This window comes from Dendrobates tinctorius, unplaced genomic scaffold (assembly GCF_039654945.1).
Source record: "Dendrobates tinctorius isolate UK_male_01 unplaced genomic scaffold, ASM3965494v1 ptg000006l, whole genome shotgun sequence".
NCBI classification, from domain to species: domain Eukaryota; kingdom Metazoa; phylum Chordata; class Amphibia; order Anura; family Dendrobatidae; genus Dendrobates; species Dendrobates tinctorius.
Window position 1 is genome coordinate 4,325,361 of NW_027361674.1, and position 19,032 is coordinate 4,344,392.

The window sequence follows — 19,032 nt, forward strand, 5'->3', positions numbered from 1 at the left end:
TTGTGGAAGCCTGTTCCACTCATTGATCACCCTCACTGTCAAAACATTATTTTGCTAATATCTAATCTGTGTCTCCTCCCATAGGAGGAGACACAAGCAGCAAGTGATAAGGTCGCCCCCTGCTACCTCCTTTTACGGCTAGACTTAATGCATGCTAAATCTAATTTTTCCCCAATATTTTGTAATACTACTTTACACTGCCCTGAAGATGCTTCAGGATAATTCTTTCCCCTTGTTACATCCACTCTGCACCTGAATCTCCCACTTAATTTACTGTTGCAATTACCTTGAGTTCAGATAATTACCGGATGAAATCATTGTTTTTAAACATGAGTTAATGAATTCAGCACAGATACCTGCGGCGGATCATTATACAGGTTTTCCAGCCATAGATAAATTCACACCAAATCATGAGATTCTCCAGATTGTGCGTTGTGAAAACTGAGCAGCGTATTATTAAGGACATTTGAAGGCCTCTGGCCTGTAATTCAAGCAATTCACTGACAGATAGATAAAAATATATTAAAATATATTAAAACGTTGCAGAACTTTTAGGGTAAGGTGATATTTATATAAAACATAATGCAAAATCATTTCAAATAAATCTCCACAACATTCATTGTGGATTAATTTCTTCAAAGCGAGCCCTGCAAAGAAACAATCCAATACTGACTACTAGAGGTCACCACTAGAGGGCGCTTACTGTATACAGATTTATTATTGAACTCAGTGTATAACTAGTATGCGAGAATGCTGGCTAACAGGGTTGTGGCTTTGTGTTCTGTGGTTTCTGATTAACATGGAAGCTCAGGCTTGAAGTCCACCTTTAGACCTGTGACCTTCCACAATAAGCGCTCTTATGTAAAACCAGCTCACGCAACCTTGGAGCTTAATTCTGCATATCTTACAAGGCAGCAGATGGGCTGCTGGGGGGGATCTGGGTGTTTCCAAGTACAGAGCAAGTAATTAAATGCATATAGAAGATACTTGAGATGGATTTGGTGCCTGCATAACAAAGTCATAAAATGCAAGAGATATGAGAATACAGTCTCTGGTGTATACTAGTCAAGAGATATTAGCATATATAAAAATGGGTATATGTATGTTATTAATTAAAGCCCCCCACCCTGCTGTGATTTATTGATTGATGTACAAATTATGCTTCACTCTCTGAGAATTCTTAAATATGACTAATAAAAATGTAGGAAATTCTTATTTGTCATAAGAAAGCCTAAAGGATAAATACAATTATACAAAATCATGTATATTATACAAGGGTGGCATGCTGGCACCGCAGAAGTTAAACCATAGCTCAATAAAAATGGACAAAATAAAAGTATTCTCACCCTGGTAATAATCATGAAGGATAATCGCTGCCTACTTATTCTTTGTTTGCTTTGTCCTGTGCCCCCTCCACTTTCCTTCTTCTCATTTACTGTGTAGCCAGAGGTTAAGCCCCTAGGCAAGGAGTGCACCCAAGGTCTCTGGACATAGTATGCATCCAGCCAAATGAATGTGGCATGTGAGATGCAGCAGGATGGAAAGATATTCTTGTTTTTTCTCCAATGGAAACCTTTTACAGCTTTAAATCTTAAAGGTAATCTGTGATGTACCTGCTGTCCGGTCTGTGGACACTGTCATAACTTGTATTTATTTAATTGAAATCCCTGGTGTTTGTATGCATAGGAGTCCAGTGGACGGTACTACTCAGGAGCCCAGTGGGTGGTACTACTCAGGAGCCCAGTGGGCTGTACTACTCAGGAGTCCAGTAGGCGGTACTACTCACGAGTCCAGTAGGCAGTACTACTCAGGAGTCCAGTGGGCGGTGCTAAGCTGGCGTCCATTGGGCGGTACTACTCAGGAGTCCAGTGGGCCGTTCAACTCAGGAGCCCAGTGGGCGGTACTACTCAGGAGTCCAGTGGGCGGTACTACTTAGGAGTCCAATGGGTGGTACTACTCAGGAGTCCAGTGGGCAGTACTACTCAGGAGTCCAGTGGGTGGTCATACTCAGTGATTGACAACTGTCTATGCATGTGCAGTCATACAAGGAAGACTGTCAATTACTGAACAAAAATGTGTATCAATCCGATCAGTTTCTCCTGCTCTATGACATCCTGCCTGTAGATCAGATTTTCATCATGACTAGTTCCCTTTAAACGGGGTCTGCCAACCATGTGGGTTGAAAAGCCACATTTTTTCTACTTTCTAAAAAGAAGTGCTGTCTCTATTTTCTATTTATGGATTTTAGCTTATGGGATATTTGCTGAGGGGGCCTGTGCACCCGTGACAATAAGATTGTGCTGTTCCATTTTTTTGTATTTTTTATCTATCTATCTCCATCCAGTGTCGGACTGGAGCACCTTGGACCCACCAGAGAAAATCATTCTTGGGGCCCACTATGTAGCTGCATAGAAATAAATACAAGACCACCAACTGTGCGATATAACACGCTAATATCAGGGCATAACATAAGGTAGTACACGTCTTAATGATATAGCATGGGTTGGCGCCCACATTTTGGTTGAAACTAAATGATAAATGTTCCCTGGTGTTTATTAACCACTAAGCCGATGTGTTATGGCACCAATGTAGTGGAGGGGATTTTATGACATCTCATCTATACCCTGAGAAAATCCACGGTGGGAATTGACCGATGCAGATTTAACATATTCACCACCGATTTCATCCTTTGCAATACAAAGAATCAGGTCAGTGGTAAAGGTGCGACATTATATAGTAGTAAACGCAGCAAAATCTGCACAATATCTGTGGGGATATTTCCACTGTTATTTTGCTGTTTGATTTCTGCAGCAAATACATTATGAGAATGTCCCCTCTTCTAGTGGTGGGGGTCCTAGATCAATTATATATGACATTGGAGTAATATCGAAGGAGCTTTCCCTCACATCCCCCCATACACATTTTACAGAAATCTCTCTGCCACCTATAAGGCCATAACTTTTTATGAAGGGCCTCATTTTGTTAGTAGTAGGACGGGGTCACACGTGCGAGTGTGATGCGAGAAACTCACGCGAGTTTTTCCCATCAACACCCGGCACTGCCGCTGGCTCTCGAACTGAAGCGTGCAGCTGCATGTATTTCTATGCAGCCACACGCTCCAGTCCCGAGTGCCGGTGGCAGTGCCTGGTGTTGATGCAAGTTTCTCGCATCACACTCGCAAGTGTGACCCCGCCTGTAGGGAAAGAAAAGTTTTAGTCAGGGGTAATACAGGGGGAGAGGGGTTCAGTCAGGGTGATACAGAGGGAGGTGGCACTGCCAGGGGTGATAAAGGGGGAGGGGACACAGTCAGTCAGGGGTGATACAGAGGGAGGTGGCACTGCCAGGGGTGGTACAGGGGGAGGTGGTACAATCGGATGTAATGCAGGGGGAAGAGGCTCAATCAGGATGATACAGGTGGAGGTGGCACTGTCGGTGATACAGGGGGAGGTGGTGCAGAGTTAGAGGGGCTCAGTCAGGGTGATTCCGGTGCGAGGGGGTTCAGCAGGGGTGATACGGGGAAGAGGTGCAAACAGGGGTAATACAGTGGTAGAGGGGCTCATTCAGGGTGATTCTGGGGCGAGGGGATTCAGCAGGCGTGATACGGGGAGGGGGTGCAGTCAGGGGTGATACAAGGGAGGGGGCTTAGTCAGGGGTCAAATAATATGAGATGGATCAGTCAGGGGTGATATAGAGGGAAGGGGTGCAGTTAGTCAAAAGTGGAAGGAGAGATGAGGTAATGGGGCCCTCATTTACCCCTAAGTAACTTAGCCCCTCTTTTATCACCCCAGGCTAAAGGCCCCCCATTTACACTTACTTTTAGGCTGGCAGGGGGGCCCTTGTTCAACCTTTGCAGTTGTAGCAGTGAGTCCTCTATCTCCCTCTGCTGTTGCTCTCACTACAGGGGAGGTGAGCGTGCATTATAGATGACAGCACAGCTCATTACCTGAGCTGTGCTGTACGGCCGGTGATAAGAGGACACAAACAAAGCTAACACTGATTGGCTGCTCTGTGGCCAATCAGTGTTAGCGTTATCAAGAGCTGCTCCACTCTCCCGCAGGGAAGAGTGGTGAGTGACATAAAAAGCCCTGAGAACGCAAGAGCGCTCTGTTACTTACAGTGTGCCGCAGTCTGCAGCAGCCGAACATGTCAGCTGTTATCAGTGACACCCGCACTGCTCTCTGAGTAGCTCTGAGCACGGTGATGTTACGCTGGGAGGACATCCTGCTCTCAGCTCCGCTCAGAGCTACTCAGAGAGCAGTGCGGGTGTCACTGATAACAGCTGACGTGTTCGGCTGCTGCAGACTGCGGCACACTGTAAGTAACAGAGCGCTCTTGCGTTCTCATGACTTTTTGTGTCACTGCTAGGGGATGCACAGTGCTGGCACACGTGAGTTATGTTCACTGTGCAGACTGCGTCAAACACTGCCCGCTGCTAAAGTTAAATTAATATTCATCCCTCTCCACGCCCATGGGGGCGTGGGGAGCAGTGAATATTCATTTCTCTTTAGCAGCGGGGACAGGCTTTAGCCGCAGCAGCTGGCTTCTGCTTCCTGTCACCCGCTGCTGTTCTGCTTACACCGGGGGCCCCCTTAACAGCTGCCCACTGGCTGGGGGCCCCTGGAGCATTGGGGACCCTAGGCAGCTGCTGGCTAGTATGTCAGCAGGTGTCAGTGCCTGGGCCCACCGGAGAATCCTCCTGTTCGGTTCTCCGGTGGGCCAGTACGACCCTGTATCCATCTATCTATCCCGTATCTATCTATGTATCTATCTATGTATCTACCTATGTATCTATCTATCCCGTATCTATCAATGTATCTATCTATGTATCTATCTATCCCGTATCTATCTATCTATCTATCTATCTACTGTATCTAGTATCTATCTATCTATCTATCTATCTATCTATCTATCTATCTATCTATCTATCTATCTATCTATCTATCTCCTGTTTTCCCCACTTCAGATTTGGTTCACATAATACTTTTAGTGACTATAGCAAGTGAAAAATAATTGGCTACTTAGATGTAAAGGGGGTTTTACACTAAGCGATATCGCTAGCAATATCGCTAAAACGTCACTGGTTTTGTGACGTTATAGCGATATTGCTAGCGATATCGCTATGTGTGATACTTACCAGCGACCGGCTCCCCCGCTGTCCATCGCTGATCGCGCGAGAATGACCGGCTCCATTTCTCGTCGTCTGCTTCCTGCTGGGCTTCCTGCTGTGACGTCCAGCGACGCGTGGAGGCGGGCGGGAGGACGCAGGATCGCTGTGTGTGAATGGTAAGTATCGTGCGCTGCGTCGCTGCTGCATCGCTGTGAGATCTTTCTGTATGAAAGCTCACTAGCGATCATTTAGCGATGCACCAGCGATCCTGACCGGGTCGGATCGCTGGTTGGATCGCTGGTGCATCGCTAAATGTAAAAGGGCCTTAAGTGTAAAAGAAAATTATTCCCAAGCACATGTAAATGAGATGGAGGTGGAATACATCCTTTGACGGCGGCTGCATAAGCCTCTTTCTTTAATATACACTTGAGAGTTTCTGTTCATTCATTTTCCTGACCACATGCGGCAATACAGATCCAACATCCCTTTTTTCCTTCCAGAATATAAAGTCTTTTTACAACATATAGAATTCAGTACTTAAGCTCCAGGCGACTGATGAAGATGAGATTGCAGGCTATGTTTGACCTTAGAAATTACAATTTCTGTGATGATTAATTCTATAAAATTGCGTGTTAAAGACTAAGTATGGGAATGCACTATGATGTTGTAATTCACATTTGACTATTAAAAAGTGTAAAAGACCTTGTAACAGAAAGTCCATTTTCCATCCACTTATGGGAATGTTTTTTGATGCAAATTGGTCATGTTACACTTAAAGGCGCAGTCTCATTTAGAAAAACTGTTTCAAATACCCTTTTAGGAAATGATGATTGAGTACGTATTTCAGGGCCACTTTTTTGCACATGAAGACCCATCATGTTAATGGACAACCCATTGATTTCCATTGCCTTCATGTGTAATTCTTCATTCCACCTGTGGAGGAGCTATAGAGGAATTAAAAACTTTCCACAGCTCACAGGGATCCAATTATCTTTAGGGAACTCTTCTACTGAGAGGATTCTCATAAGCGAACAACTCCTTAATGATGTGGCATCAATTCCATGAGTTGAACAAGTGTGCAGCCTGTGCTCTGATATCACCATCCTCATCCATGCCATTTTATGAATATGCTTTTGCAAAATTATAGGCCACTTTGCCCTTTTTAGCCAAGCTTGTTTCTAAAACCTTGTGGTTGATTTTTTGTGTGTTTTTTCTATTCCAGGTGAAAGTCATGCTTAGGATATGTCCTTCTCAAGGAAGTCATGACACATCTGAGTCCATGTCTTTTTTAAAAGTTGACCCACGGAAAAAACAGATCACTCTATATGATCCATCTACTTATGGTGCCTCCATTTCTGGCCACAGAAGAGCTGTTGTTGCTGCTCCAAAGATGTTTGCCTTCGATTCGGTGTTCCCTCAAGACTCTTCTCAGGTAGGTCAAGACCATCTGCATGTTTACGAACGTAATAGTTTGACCCTGGTCTTTTGGAACATTGTTTGTTTTGATGGCATTGAAATAAATATTGTAAATCAGACTTTCGAGCAGTTGCCCTAGAATTATCAGGCTGTGTGCACATGATTCGGATATCCAGCGGTTCCGCAGCGGATTTTACAGCGCAGAAACGTTGCATATCCGCATTGTGATGTACAGTAGCATTGAAAGCAATGAAAAAAAAAACCGCTGTGCAGACGCTGCAGATTTTTCCGTGAGGTTTTCATGCGGTACAAAATCCGCAGCATGTCACTTCTTTTGGGCGGTTTTCCACCTCCCCTGTCTTCAAATCCGCAGGGGGAAAACCGCAGTGGAAAACCGCACAAAAACCGCAAGAAAACCGCTTTAAAAATGGAAGAAATCTGCATTTGACCTGCAGATTTCTTCTATTCTGCATGGAAAAATCCGCAGGGCCAAAAAGTACGTCTGCACTCAGCCTCAAGATTGCATATTGAAAAACAAAAATAAGACTCAGTTGGGATCATACCACTTAAATAAAATATTTCATGTAGCTCATCCTTCTTGATGGTGGTGTCTGATGACCAGTTTTCTTCCTCACTTTGTGGGAGAGAAGCCCTTATGAAGGTATACCAACATTCCTGATTGCTAAAGATGATGACACACCAGAAAGACATTGGTCAAATTTTCATTAGACATCTACCACTCCGTACTGCTCTATACTCATGATTGCTTGAGTCAAGCGCCTATTTTTTTAATTTTTTTTCACAGAGAGAGGAGAAAGCCGCTGCTAAACACTCGTCAGTGGTTTCTCTCATCTAAAGCCAAAAAGATCAGGTGTTAAAAATTCCAACTGCCAGATCCATCTCTTCCCCAACATCATCTTTGCAAGTTGAGTGAGAAGGCTCTCCATACACATTAGATGATTTGCCGTTCATGTCGAAATTGGTGGATTTGGCCACTTTTCATCTAATATTGCGGCCTTAGATGGAGATGGAGCCCTTCACTCATTCAAATGACTCATAGGGAGAACAAATGTTGACCATAAGATAGGTTACTCATCATGAGCCTCATAGTAGCTGTAGAATCCCAGTATAGGTTCAATGACTTGTGTTATCCTGTTAAATTGCAGCACTGCTCAAAAGATGTCCTCATCTGTTATGAAAGTCTCCATAGATGGCTCAGATACACATTACTAATAGGTCACTGAACATTTCTTGATTGTACTCTAGGCTGAAGTTTGCTCTGGGACTGTTGCAGAAGTGATCCAGTCTGTCGTGAATGGTGCAGATGGGTGCATATTTTGCTTTGGTCATGTCAAGCTTGGTAAGCTCCCAGATTTGTTACAGTTAATTATATGTCAGTCTGTTAATTACATGCTGTCGGTATCTGGTTCGGCAAACATAGTGAATGCAAATAGATTATAGCTTTTAATTAGTTACAAAACTTGCTTTAATTAATTTCTCCTCTGATGTTACAATATCAATTGGAAGTTATCAAAATTCCAAAACATTGTAAATGATTATATTAACATTATATTATAGCCTTGTCATGCGCTCGTATCACTATATTCATAGCGAATGAAAAGACAAATTTTTGCTTGTCGAAGAGCCGAAATAGATTCATTCCAGATTTTCTTGGAATTGGCCGTGGTATTTATAGCTTGCAGATGGAGATTTGTATCACAATGAATGGCTGACTCTACATCGAGATGACTCCATTGTTATCTAATGGCGCTTTCTTTTTAGGTAAGACTTATACGATGATTGGCAAAGATGCTTCTACACAAAGCCTCGGCATTATACCCTGCGCAATCTCCTGGCTTTTCAAACTAATCAACGAGAGGAGAGAAAAGACTGGAACTCGCTTCTCGATCCGGGTATCTGCTGTCGAAATCTGTGGCAAAGATGAAAACCTAAAGGATTTATTAGCAGAGGTAGCCACTGGTAGCCTTCAAGATGGACAGTCCCCTGGGGTGTATCTCCGAGAAGATCCAATATGTGGAACTCAGGTATAATAACCTTCCATGGATTATTTATTTATACATTTTATTTCCAAATCTTCGACTTTGTTGCAAATCTCTTTCTTTTCAGCCATTATAGATCTGATGAAACTGTCTCTTGCCTAAAGCCAGAATCCCTTGTCCCTAGCTATCCATATTTGTTTTTCTGATTGCCCAAGAGACTTCAGCAGTTGAGAAAAAAAGCTCACCCTCATCCTAATTAAGTGATTTTTTTCACTGTGTTTTCAGCTTCAAAACCAGAGCGAGCTCAGAGCCCCGACGGCAGAAAAAGCGGCTCACTTTCTTGATGCTGCCATTGCTGCAAGAAGTACCAATAAGGTGGATTGTGAGGAAGAGGATAGGAGGAACTCGCACATGCTTTTCACCCTGCATATATACCAGTATCGTATGGAAAAAAGTGGAAAAGGAGGAAGTATGTATATAGGGAACATGCATCAAATTCTGATCTTTTGAGTCTCAAAGTTTGTACTACTGTTACAGCCCAATATTTGCAGAACAGAAGTGCTGACTTAATAGGAATTACCTTATGGGTAGTATTTCTTATCTGGAAATAAAAAGGGTTGTCTAAGATTAGAAAAATCTAGCTTCTATTTTCCAAAAACAGCACCACACTAGAGATGATTTGCAGGACCCTGGTCTAGTGGTCAAGTCAGTAGTCCGCTGTTTCTTATGAGAAGTCCTGCAAACTGCCTCCTACCTGCCAGAATCACCGGCGCCTCTTCTGATTTGTAGACCTTGGGCAGTGTCACTTTTGCGCCGTTACACGAGCATGACGTTGTGCCTGGCTTAAAGGAGTTGTCCTATACTTGATCAACCTCCTTCTCAGTCAGCATATTTGCCCTCAGTTAAATAATAACACTTATACTCACCTTTGGGGTCGGCTCCATTCCAGCAGTGTCAGCGCTCGCTCTCCCAGGGATTGCATCACACAGTTATGTCATGCGATTCCTGCACCACATCAGAGCTGGCTTTACTCTTCCCCACTTCATACGTATCAGACATCAAGAGGAAGTGAGCGGTCGGGAACAGCTCTGACTTCCTCTTAATGTCTAATTTGTCCAAAGGCTGGGAGAGTGAAGCCAGCGCTGATTGCACGAAGGAATCGTGTAACATAAGAGTGTGATGCGATCCCCAGGAGAGCGAGTGCCGACACGACGGTAATGGCGTCAGCATTGGAGGTGAGTATAAGTGTTGTTATTTTACTGGGGGTAAATAATAATAATAATCATTATTTTTATATAGTGCTAACATATTCCGCAGCGCTTTACAGTTTGCACACATTATCAACATGCTAATTGAGAAGGGTTTGTAGCAGTAGTGAACAACCCCTTTAATAATCAGAAGAGGTACCAAATATGACTCAGGTAGAAGGCCACAAACTGACATGGTTGCTCGACCAGTTCCCTGCATATCTTTTTGCTCATCTCTGCACCACACTTTTTCGTTAATGGAGTCTGATATTGCAACTTTGCTCTGTTGACATGCATAGGATAGGGCTGTGCTGCAGTACCACAAAAAACATATCGATATCTGGGGTGCTGTTTGAGGGTTTGATTTTTTATTTTTTTTTAAATCAACCATGTTTTTGTATTTCTGAATGATCACAAGTCAATCCTATCCTGATTTTGTCTCAGCATTGTTTCCCGTGTTCTGAAAAAACTTAATAAACCTGTGTATCACAAAGGCAAAAAAACAAAATTAGGAATGGATAATTTAGTTGTTTTTTTACAGCTCTCCCATGAATTTAAGTTGGACCAGTTGCAAATTTAGAACAAATGTGGACTTTGCATTAAGGGGCAATAAATTAGCTTTGTGTTACAGGTGCACAAAAAATTAACAGGTTGATGAAAAACAATGGCGCTTCCTACTCTGAACAGTAGAAATAGAGTTCCTGCAAGGTTTATGTGTACTAGGGGAATACAGAAATGGAAGGATGTGGCTGTAGGTTTGAATAATAGCTGAACTTTGTAAGGTTGTAAAGTACGGAAAGGTCAAGTGCTGCACTTTCCTGCAGAGATATCAAGTAGCAAACATTGATGGCTGCAGTATCTTTATGTCATTATCATGGTAAAGCCGGTAACTTCAACAATACATTTGGTTTCATGAGAAAGAAAAAGATCTCTGTTGCTTACCATGGGTTTCTGTTTTTATGAATACCTCACACCACAACTCTAATTTTACATGATATGGGGTTTTTCTCTTTCAATAGTGTCGGGCGGCCGCAGCCGATTACACCTTATTGACCTTGGGAGTTGTGAAAGAGTGCTGAGTAAAAGTCGCGATGCGGGAGGAGGCCTCTGTCTATCTCTGAATGCTCTGGGCAACGTCATATTAGCTCTTGTGAACGGTGCCAAGCATATCCCTTACAGGTTAGTCCGGTGTACCCAATGTCTACGGGAGTCTTTGGGCACCCTATAGCTGTAGTAAACGTATTATATGAAAGGTAGTGCTATGTGAAAAGTCATTCCGATTCAGTTGGACACCTCTGAGCTTGGGTTGATCTCATATGTACTCATCTGCTTTAAAAATCACAAATTTTACCCAAAATTCTACCTCCCATTCTCCGCTATTACCCAAGAGGAGCTTCAATGGAATTCCTGAACTAACATATACGAATTAACTATAGGAAAAGCAGAGCCATAGTAAGGATTTCTTCCATTCTGGAAAATGGTTCATTTTTTTTTTTTATTCCTCACCCTTCCGGCACTCAACTTCCTTGGCATATGCACTGGTTGACTGGTTGGCTCTTTAGTTATGCTCATGGTATATCTTACAATGAGGCCTCTACCATGGTTGTCAGCAACAGAAAGATTTAGGATATGGAGGACCTACACTTATTTTAACCCTTTTTTTATCCTTTCCTCCTTTCCTGCTCTCCCAACAATTTTCTTTTATAATGGAAAGCCAGAGTAAGTGGACTTCAAGTGCGCTCCTGATTCAAGAATGAATCATAAAATAAATTAGTTGAGGGTGGTTTTGTTTGTCAATGCTTTCAGAGTCACAGCTCCATTGACAGAATAGAGGCTGTGGCCTAATTCAGCACATCCAGCCCCTATTGATTTGAATAGGTGGCAGATGTGCAGTACTTGGCAGTGGCCACTATACATTGTTGGCGCAGTAATGTGTAGCTCCGCAACTGAGCAGTTATGGGCACCGCCAAAATCGGGAACAGCTGATCAGCTGACGTGGGTTTGGGTGTTGCACCCTTACCTATCAGACATTGATGACCTACCCTGAGGATAGACCATCAGTGTTAAATCCCGAACAACGCCTTTAGTGCTTGATCGAACAGGGCGTAACTAAAGTAGAAAATTCAGAGAAGCCGAGGCACCAAAACCGCAGGTTCTTCATAAAAATGTGATCTTTATTCCATATAAGATAAAACATGAAGACAAACCAGGCAATGTTTTGGCCTTTCTCAAGCCTAAAAAATACAGCTCTACTGTTGGAGGGTGTAACTAAAATCACACATACTTTCAGTCTTTCCTAAATTCTGCTGCCCAACTAATCCACCCGTTCCCCCCGCTATTCCCAGCCTCTCCTCTCTGTCAATCCCTTCACTGGCTCCCAATTGCCCAGAGGCTCAAGTTTAAAACTCTAACCATGGCATACAAATCCATCCACATCCTGTCTCCTCCATACATCTGGGACCTAGTCTACCGGTACTTACCTTCTCGCAACCGTTGATCCTCACAAGATCTCCTTCTCTACTCCCCTCTTGTCTCCTCTTCCCACAATCGCATACAAGATTTTTCCTGCTTATCCCTCCTACTCTGGAGCTCTCTTCCCCCACATATCAGACTCTCGCCTACCGTGGAACCTTCAAAAGGAACCTGAAGACCCACGTCTTCCGACAAGCCTACAACCTGCAGTAACCACCAAACCGCTGCATGACCAGCTCTCCCCTCACCTACTCTATCGTCACCCATCCCTTGTAGACTGTGTGCCCGCGGGCAGGGTCCCTCTCTCCTCCTGTAGCAGTCGGTCACTTGTTATGGCCAAGATTATTGTACTTGCTTTTTATTATGTATACACCTTTTACATGTAAAACACCATGGTATAAACGGAGATATAATAATAATTAATAATAATATTCAGTAGAAAAATAAAATATATACACTTTGCCATACCTACCACTTGCTCCAGGTATAACATAATGTACAGAGCTTTTTTAGGAGCGATTCTTAAAATCTATTACGCCCCATGACTTGAGAAATCTATCAAGACATCTTTGATAGATGTTTCGATATCTCTGATAGATGTATAGCTCAAGTTTACAGTTAAAAAAAAAGTCAATAAATCAAACATTACTGACATACTAAACTGCTACTGGGTCCAAATAAAAGAACCCGAAAAAGTAACCTATTTTATTAAGCAGCAAAGTAGAAGAGAAACAACCCATAATACTGTATTCTTGTAAGGTTAAAAAGTTTGCAAATTGCAAGATGATTAATGACTCCACATTGGAAAGATGAGAACTCTCCCAATGTTGGGTCTTGGCTGGTGGCACTGAATTCCCTGTAATGTGCTGTAAAGTGTACAATGAAAATGCAAGAAAATCTGCAAAAACATAAAGTTAAGTATGCACTTCATGATATCTGATAAGTGCACTGTTGTATTACAGGGAATTTATCACCAAAAAAATTACCTATTGCTGAAATCGGATTTTTGTGTTAATTGGATTTTTTTTATTGAATTTTTGTCCATATCACAAATTGTATATAAAGAAATTAAATCTTGCAATTTTCACACTGCCTACTGGGGCCATTTTCGATTCATAATCCCTTTTCTTTATGTGAGACTTTTCAGCAATCTTATTATCATCAGAGGCAGAAATAGAATGCCTCTATATACATATGATTACACAGAATCCACAAATCACAACAGGTGATTATGTCACAGCTACCCCCTCCATTCACAATGACTTTTGCACATGCACATTACATGCTTCAATACAAAAGATCAGAGTCTGTTCACTGCTGCTAATGTACATGTGCATTTCCTGACACACCATGGTGTCAAAATTGTATCATTTCTAATTTGTAATACAAATTCTAAAATGGATTCAAAGTTTTGCCAAATCTAAAACAAAAATACATTTGAACACAGAAATCTGATTTAAAATCTCCCTTTTTCAATTCTTTCCTGTTACTCGTCCACTGTAATGTAGCAGACGGGCTTCTTTTAAGGTTATATTGTATCTTCGATGTATAAATATTTATAGATTTTATAACAGTATAATTAACATTATAAATAAAGAAAACCCATTTTACATGTATCTTGTCTTGAACCAGTAAAGCTGCTGAGTCCGCTCGTTCCTCGGGTGCACGGAGCCACTCTCTATCCATATTATGATAAGCACTGACTAACGGCTTCATTCCTTGAATTGTTTGCAAATACTGGTGTCAAAAATGGAAATAATTAATCCCTTAGTTGCCAGCAAGGGCTTTAGCTAAGTTGCCTTGAAGTTTATTGCAGACTGGACAGGTTAAATTACAACTGGCTGTCATTTATAGCATTTGCAAACAGCTGGTATTTTTAATGTAATCCTTTTACTTGCTTGTTGGCATGCCCTTACAATACTGAAATAACAAAAGGAATGTCTCCGAATGCCCGATGCAGAATTTTAATTCGCCTTTTCCCCCCTTGTTAAATAGGGACAGCAAATTAACTATGCTCCTGAGGGAATCTCTGGGGAATATTAACTGCAGAACAACGATGATTGCCCACATCTCAGACTCTCCATCAAATTACCCAGAATCCCTCGCCACCGCGCAGCTCGCTTCAAGGATTCATCGAATGAAAAAGAAAAAATCCAAGGTTAGTCTGTTCTAGCTATTGTACTTACTGGAAGAAAATAGATTGTATCCAGGATAAATTATATTCTGTATAAATGACTTTTAAAGAGGAGGTGTTCTGTAAAAATGCATCAATGGCCTATCCCTAAGCTGGCCATAAACTTTATATAACGATCATACAATAGTTAGATGTTCTTTTCAACATCCTATACTAATGTAATTAGTAAATAACTGATGGATTCTGGTGGTGTCTTATATTTTGTAAGGGCAAAAAAGATCAGGTATGTTGAAATCGAACAGCATTATCCCTTTTTACCTGCCATCGGGGGTAGATTCCAGACACCACCATGCACATTAGATAGGAAGCCATAATTGTTGTGTTTGGCTGACTTTAATCTAACATGCATGGTCTGATTTAATATAAACGTGAATGTCATATATACTGTAGTTTAATTCACTCCTTTCCATATACTAAGATCTCATGCACATTGCAGCTTGATTCAGCGCTCCCATTCAAATGAAGGGGAAAAAAATTGTGGGCATGTGCCACCACTTGCAGTATGTATGGAGATCTTATCTTGTCGAAACTAGAAGTTTTGCTTTTAGGGGAAAAAAATCTGCCCATAGAGACAAGATAGTGAAGTCTGTGTGGCAATCATGGAGTCTCTGCTGTGTGCATAGATCCACATTCAAGCAAATGCATTTACTGTAATCCAAGCCCCCAAAGAGCCCTTCACGAATGCACAACGTCAAAACCACCACACCCATGCCTTACCCATATCTAAATGGGTTCAAAATACTGTGATTTTTTTTTCCTTTTTACATTATCACTTTCTTGTGAATGCTGGACTGTAGCTGCAGTGGGTTAAAATAAGAGATAGATAAGTTTTTTTGTAGTGTTTGTAGATACTTGCTTGGATGGGGTTCAGCAGTGGCTGAAGAAGCGAGTAATTAGGACATAAGATAAGTTTCCTCTTGACTCAGAAGGAGTGGGTAATATTATGTACTGCAGCTGTCACATTCTCAGCATACTGTCCCTTTCTTAATTTTCTAGTACGCATCCAGCTCATCTGGAGGAGAAAGCTCTTGCGAGGAAGGCCGAGCGAGAAGACCTCACCACATGAGACCCTTCCATCCAAAGACAGTTGTACTTGACCCTGATTTTCCTGCTCTTGGAATGCACAGTGATCCAGATTATTCTTCCAGCAGTGAACAGTCTTGTGATACAGTCATCTATGTTGGTCCAAATGGGGCGGTTTTATCTGACCAAGATCTGACAGATAATGAAGGTCCTCCAGAGTTTGTCCCCATTATCCCTTCTCTTCTAAAGAGAAAGAGCAAAGATAATTTATCCAGTCTTCGAAGTTCAGATAACGATCACTTAAAATGCAACACATTTGCCGAGCTACAAGAAAGACTTGAGTGTATTGATGGCAGTGAAAATCCGATCAGGTTCCTCCATGAGGAACTTGCTTCATCAGCTCTTGCTTCAAAAGCCATGACTTATCAGGAAAATATACCTCCTATGCCACAGCAAGAAAAACTGCCACAGTCACCCAGGAAAGGACAGAACAGTAATATTTCATCTGCTTTTCCATATAACTGTTCAGGATTGGAAACAATGTCACCTCAGCCAACACAAGAGCACCCTCAAACACAAGCCAAAGCTGAAACTGCACATTTGGACTATGCACCAGATAGAGATCAGTTGACAATCACAGAAAGGCAAAAAGGGCCATTGCCAATTAAAGGCAAATTCATGGAACAACCAAAATTATCTAGTGACCCATCAGTGAGGGAAAAAAGCCTCCTTACAAAAAGACCTCTCCCAAATCCTGAACCACCACCTCCTCAAACGTACTCAAAAGTGAGCTTAGAACCATGTAGTGGTGTCAGGACACCTCCTGTTGGAATGAGCAGATTAAGGAACCAAGACAAGCACAATTTACTAGGCAGCACATTTCCAGTTATGAAAAGCACTCCTAAGCCATCTGGGCCAGTTGAGGTACGAAGGTTTTGTTCAGCAGTGAAAGGAAAAGGGTTTGATCGCGATATTGTAACCACGACGGTAACCCTGCAGAAGCCTGTTGAGCTTAATGGAGAAGATGAACTTGTGTTCACTGTTGTTGAAGAACTGTCCATAGGTGGGATTCTCGATAGCGGTAGACCATCAAGCATCATTAGCTTTAACAGTGACTGTTCTCTGCAGGCTCTTGCGTCTGGATCTAGACCAGTTAGTATTATAAGCAGTATTAATGATGAGTTTGATGCCTACACCTCACAGATAACCACCACTGGGGTTAATATTGATATTGTAGTTCCCTTGGCCCAGGATCAATGCACAATCAGCAGTAGGCGCTCTTCTATAAGCTCGTGGTTGAGCGAAGTGAGTATCTGTACAATTAAAAGCGATGGAGCACAGACGTACAACACTTTAAATCCACACTCATCTCATAAAGGTGATGAAATTGTGGAAAGTCTGGATTTGGATTCAGACAACACAAACGTTCATATTGTCAAGAATCTAAAAAATTCTCTAAACGATAGTGGGTTTTGCTTTTCCGAAATGGACAATGACAGTATTAGTTCTAGTCTCTTGTATGCTTGCAATGAGAAGAGCCTTAAGACTTCTGAGCTAACCAAAGCTATGCCAACTGCTCATCAAGCAACTAGCCAACCTAGAACTTGTAGCACCTGGGGCACAATTTCAGTAGAAACGATCCATTCTAGTCTTCCTCGGAAAAATAAGTCTACCTCAAGCACAACACATGCTAACCCAATGACGTGCAAAGAAAGCATGTTTGAAGACCCATGGACAGTACGACAGGAAAATTCCTTAGAAGGAAGGACTGAAAATCAGACACTTTCTGCAAAATCGTCCACTTTGGTTACAGACAATCAGTTGAAACAAAGCTCAAAAGTTGCACAAACCAATATGCCTAAGGCTATAAAATCTCAAACAACGTTGGGATGCTCACAACGGGTGGTGGATGGCTGTGAAGTGGATCCTAAACCTTCCACTAAAAAGAGCGAGCCGCTCACAAAAGTGCCACAACTAAGGAGAGGTGCCACAACATTAGGTGTCGTAACGAACTACAGTTCCCAAATGGAGCATGGAATAAAAGGAGTCTCAGAAGCTACTTTTTCAGGAGCTAGGAAGACCTTTCCGCAGAAGACAAGTATGTTGCCGAGACTAGGTGGTTCTGGACCTCCCGCTCCTCCTGTAAGAAAGTCAAGCTTAGACCATAAAAATAATCCTCTTCACTCAAATAGTCTTGGCAGGTTAGAAGGAGCAGATTATAGCAGGTCCACTTTAAATTTAGAAGAGGATTCAGAAACACAACTTGGCAGCAAAATTGCTAAAAGTGACCATTCAGTGCCCAAAGCAGTCTCCAGCTTGAAAAATAAATCCAACAAATCTGAGTGTGTTCAACGCTATGGAAGCCACATGTCTCTGGAGAGATGTGATAGTCTTACATCTGTTGGCTCAAGGACAAGCACGAATAGAGATAACAGCAGTGTCAGTAGTATCAATAAGGCTGGACGTACAGTGCCTAGACTTGGCAATCCACCAGCATCTAGTACCATTACCTCACCACCTTCTTGCAGCTCTTCCACCAAAAGCAACCAGGCTAAAAGTTCCCTTTCTCAGAAAGCCACAACAAGTTTAAGCAAAAACCGCAGCCTTACACCCAGTGGATCAAAATCTCTTAGTTCTTCTGTAAAGTCTCTTAATCAGTCAAATGGCAAATGTTCTGGAATACCCCCTAGTGGAAAAGCATGTTCAAGATCTGTTCAAAGTGCTAATGTCAAACCTGCAAGAGGAACCATTATGGGCACAAAGCAAGCGTTAAGGGCTGCCAACAACCGTGTAAATGAGTTGGCATCGGGTGGTACTAGCAAAATTGGCAATTTCCGGGGGTCAACAGACTCCGATAGTGGTAATGACAGCGGTATTAATCTTAGTGATGAAAAATCTCAGGCTCCTGTTCTACCTTCACCTTATAGTAAAATTACAGCCCCAAGGCGTCCTCAGAGGTACAGCAGCGGGCATGGCAGTGATAACAGCAGTGTGTTAAGTGGAGAGCTTCCCCCTGCAATGGGCAGGACGGCCCTCTTCTATCACAGCGGTAGCAGTGGTTACGAAAGCATGATGCGGGATAGCGAAGCCACTGGAAGTGCATCCTCAGCCCACGACTCAATGAGTGAAAGTGGAATGTCATCTTCTGGGCGACTGAGGAGCTTAAAGTCTCCAAAGAAAAGAGGTAATGTGAAATTTACATGTATAAACCAGCCTAAAGATTTTTTTTCCGAACTGATACGTTTTGTTTAGTAATTTGATACACTTTTGTGTTTGCCTTAAAGCGGACCTGTCACTTGCTATAAATATGTTTCTTTCTTTTTTTTCTAATCTGGTGTAAATGCAGTTGTACTCCTCAATCTTGCATTTTTTTTGTTCTTGTGCCTCTTTATTCCGGAGATATGGTCTCCACTTTGATAAATGAATCTAGTTCATCTAGCCAAGTGGGCGTTATTCTTAGGAAGACTCCCATGGAGAAAAAGTGAAGCATATGCCCATGCTGATAAAACAAACTAGATTTACATAGACCAGGTAAAAAATAAATATATATATTTATAGAAAATGACAAGTCCT

At 42.2% G+C, this 19,032-nt stretch overlaps 1 protein-coding gene across 1 annotated transcript in view; it reads left to right on the forward strand.

Annotated features, from left to right (window-relative positions):
• Positions 1–19,032, forward strand: part of KIF26A (kinesin family member 26A) — a 171,618-nt gene that overhangs the window by 144,633 nt on the left and 7,953 nt on the right. The window contains exons 6-12 of the mRNA XM_073570288.1: positions 6,330–6,539; positions 7,790–7,883; positions 8,306–8,568; positions 8,809–8,992; positions 10,790–10,949; positions 14,238–14,400; positions 15,433–18,643. Coding sequence (XP_073426389.1) covers positions 6,330–6,539; positions 7,790–7,883; positions 8,306–8,568; positions 8,809–8,992; positions 10,790–10,949; positions 14,238–14,400; positions 15,433–18,643 — 4,285 coding nt within the window. The remainder of the gene's footprint in view (positions 1–6,329; positions 6,540–7,789; positions 7,884–8,305; positions 8,569–8,808; positions 8,993–10,789; positions 10,950–14,237; positions 14,401–15,432; positions 18,644–19,032) is intronic.